General features: G+C 46.6%; 1 protein-coding gene and 1 pseudogene across 1 annotated transcript; both read left to right on the forward strand.

Moving 5' to 3' along the window:
* The first annotated feature begins 574 nt into the window (after positions 1-574).
* Positions 575-1,332, forward strand: LOC138055603 (uncharacterized; annotated as a pseudogene).
* A 33-nt stretch (positions 1,333-1,365) lies between these two features.
* Positions 1,366-2,181, forward strand: LOC138055604 (uncharacterized). The gene has a single exon (XM_068901501.1). It carries the CDS (start codon positions 1,366-1,368, stop codon positions 2,179-2,181), a length of 816 nt encoding a protein of 271 aa, XP_068757602.1.
* Positions 2,182-3,466: the final 1,285 nt, after the last annotated feature.

Below are 3,466 nucleotides of genomic sequence, written 5' to 3' on the forward strand. Positions count from 1 at the left end.
TACATATGCTGAAGCATGGAGGTATTGCTTCAAAGGGACATTGCATTGCATTCCTTCAGGCTGTGCAAGAGCCAGCAACTATTCTCTCACGCCTACCAGCTGAGGTGGATATCATATGTGTGGGAAGACAAGGAAAAGATGATACGCATAAGGACTTCAGGGTTAGAAGACATCAAGTTGAAGAGGCTCTTCGCTGGTTGAAAGACAACAATCCTGCCTATAATGACATTGTCATTGACAGTGCCCGCATACGGAATTTACCGGAAGATGGTGGGTTGCCAAATCTGAGAACGGTTGAGTTTTCTGAAACAGAACACATGGATGACCAAGGCCCAGCTCCACACTTGCTGGTGAAACAGATGGCAGCGATGACTCAACAGTGTCTGGAGTGATTCTTGCTGAGCCAGGGGTGAATGTGCAAGCTGAAGTAGAAGCAGCCTTAAATCGGGTTGTGTCTGAACCGAGGGAAGTTGAGACAGACCAAGCACAACAAGGAGCGGAACGACCAGTGATCCCATGGCCCACCACTGACACAACTCCAGCATCTGAGTTCACCACCCCCTATTTTTTCACAATGGTGTTTCCTTGCTTGTTTCCCTATGGCAAGGGTGATTACCATATGAACCGTCCCATTACATGTCCTGCACTCCATGAGTGAGCAGAGCATTTACTGTGGTACCAGGATGGTAGATTTGCTCGGCATAAAGTGTGGAAGTTTGTTGTTCACAACATGATCTTGAGGAAGTGTGCCCTGGAGCAGAGCAGGTACTTTGTTGATCAGCAACTAGGTGACCCACAGAAAACTGTGGCAGACCTACAAGAGCGACTAGCAAGGGGCAATACATTCACCAACAAGCTTTTGTATTTTGGTGCAAACTTGCGTGGAACAGCTCAGTACTGGCATCAAAGACGCAGAAGCTTCATGCCTTTGTGGAGTTCATGGTCAATGAAAAGCATGGATTGCCTTCATTTTTCAAGACTGGAAGCTGTGCCGAGTTTTACTTTCCCCCACTGAAAAGGCTATTGGAAGAGTACATTTTACAGAGCATGGGGGAAGAAGTTAACCTTGCTGAAGATAGCAATGCCCGGTTCAAAGCTGTTCAAGAGAATACCCATGTAGTGGTGAGCTACGTTGACCTACACATCCAGTCATACCATGAAAAGGTACTGAAGGCAGTGTTTGGCGTCTCTGATTATTGGTATGGCTATGAATTTGCTAAGCCCCGGGGTCAAATTCATTGGCATCAACTCAGCTGGAGAGAGGACGGACAGCCACACCAGCTGTTGCACGAAGCTCGTGAGGATGGATGTGATGAGAATGAGTATGCAGCTAGACTTAGCCATTGGGCAGAGGAAAACTTTGCAATGACAGCATTACACGCAGCTGGCAGTGACAGGGAAGGACAATCAAGAAAAGACCTCTGGCCACCACCTGAGGGTTCGGCTGACCCGATATTAGGTGATAGGGATCCCCTGGTGAAGATGCTCATGGAAATAGCTGCAACACAGGATGGAATGCTGGAAGATCATTTGCTCTTAATCAACCGAGTTGGTCTGCACAGTTGTTCTGATTATTGCTTGAGGACTCCTCGTCACCCAGAGCCAGGATTGCAACCAAGGGAACGAGTATGTCGTATGGAATTTGGAAGCGAGTTACGACCAGGGAAGAAACTGCAGAGTGGCCCAGAAATTGTGGCAGATCATAACAGAGCTTCTCGCCTTGAGATGCCACGTGACCATCCACGTCTGGTTCAGCATTCTCGCTACCAATTACAGTCTTGGAGAGCAAATGGGGATGTAAGCTTGATTCTTTCAATATCACCCCCTGAGAATCCTAGCACTGATGACATGATAGCCATAATTGATTATGTGTGTGGCTATGCTTGTAAGGATAGTGAACCTACTGGTGCAACTGCTGATCTCTTTAAGGACATGGTAAATGCTGTTGACACACACGATGCAGACCAAGTGTCCGGGAAGTCAATGTGCGCTAAAATGCTGATCAGGGCTGTGGGTAGACGAGATATCAGCGGACCTGAGGCCTCATTTGAGTTGAGTGGAAAAGCGCTTTGTAGATGTAGCCGTCCATTCACTTACTTGTCATTGTCAGGGTCAAGTCGACTTGAACGGGATGGTGAGACTGCAACTTGCAGCACCCCTTTGGATAAATACCTTGCATGACCACGGCACGAGCAGTGCTCTTGGTATCATTTTGCTTCCAAAAATGGTAAGGTTCCTGTTGTAAGTGGTGCTACCCATGCAACCTGGCCATTAAATGAAGACTACTGTAGAACAATGCTTCTGTTGCACTGGCCAAACTGGTTCAACATCCAAGTAGTAAAAGGAGATGCTGAATCATGGATCAATCTCTTTACAGATTTTATCTCTACAGCTGAGTGCCCAACATTCATTAAGGCTCAGGTCTCTAAGGCACAGCATTATGCAGAACATCCACAAGAACAGATGTCTCATGAGGACGAGGACAAAGATGCTGCAGTAGCAGAAGAACAGCCAGATTGGGTGGAAGTGTATGCTGGGCAAAACCAGATATTTGAGGGTGTGGAGAGGGATTTGGATTATGATGATGGTGGACAGGAGTATGACTGGAGTAGTACTTGTATTATGGTTCCTAAGGGTGAAGACCCCAAGATGTGGCTTCAAGAAAGGATAAAAGAAGATGAAGAACAGCAAATGGAAACTGAAGACCTTGAATTGCCACAGGTGTCTCTGTCATCCCTAAATGAGAATCAGAGAGCCATAGTTAGTCTGGTGTTGTACACCCTCTACAACTTTGTTGAAAACCGAGAACATTACCATCCTTTGCGACTTGTTGTCTCCGGAACTGCTGGAACCGGAAAGTCATATGTCATCAGTTGCCTTCAGAGGTTGGTGCGGAAAGTGTTTGGGGCCAATGGTGCAATACAGGTGATCACTCCAACGGGGAATGCTGTCTATCTCGTTCAAGGCAGTACAGCTCACAGCTTTTTAGGAATCCCAACAGGGGCAAGGTCTTGCAACGAGTTGACAGTGCCTTCTGGACCTGTGCTTGAAAAAATTCAGAATAAGTGTGAAAATCTGAAAGTTCTGGTTGGAGATGAGCGATCAATGTTTGGCCGCACAACCATGGGCTGGATGGAACACCATACACGTTATGCAATTAACAGAGGAGCCAATGCAGATGAGTTGTGGGGAGGTATTCCTGTAGCGGTGTTCATGGGAGATGATGTTCAACTGCCTCCTGTGTGTGACACCGCTGTGTATATTCAAGATTGTCGCAGTGCACCATCTAATCATGGTCGTTTAGTATGGACAACTTTTGATAGTGCTGTGGAGCTTACTCAGATTGTAAGACAAACTGAATCTGAACAACAGCTCAGAGATGTGTTGATGTCATTGAGATCTTACAGTACGACACCCCTGCAAATTCATTGGCTATAGACGTTTCAGTGGCACAATCTCCGATTAA

The sequence above is a fragment of the Montipora capricornis genome, chromosome 7 (assembly GCF_036669925.1).
Source record: "Montipora capricornis isolate CH-2021 chromosome 7, ASM3666992v2, whole genome shotgun sequence".
NCBI classification, from domain to species: Eukaryota; Metazoa; Cnidaria; class Anthozoa; order Scleractinia; family Acroporidae; genus Montipora; species Montipora capricornis.

What these genes read in the sequence shown, in the direction of transcription:
- LOC138055604 (XM_068901501.1), top strand. Translation starts at nt 1,366, where the DNA reads ATGACAGCATTACACGCAGCTGGCAGTGACAGGGAAGGACAATCAAGA.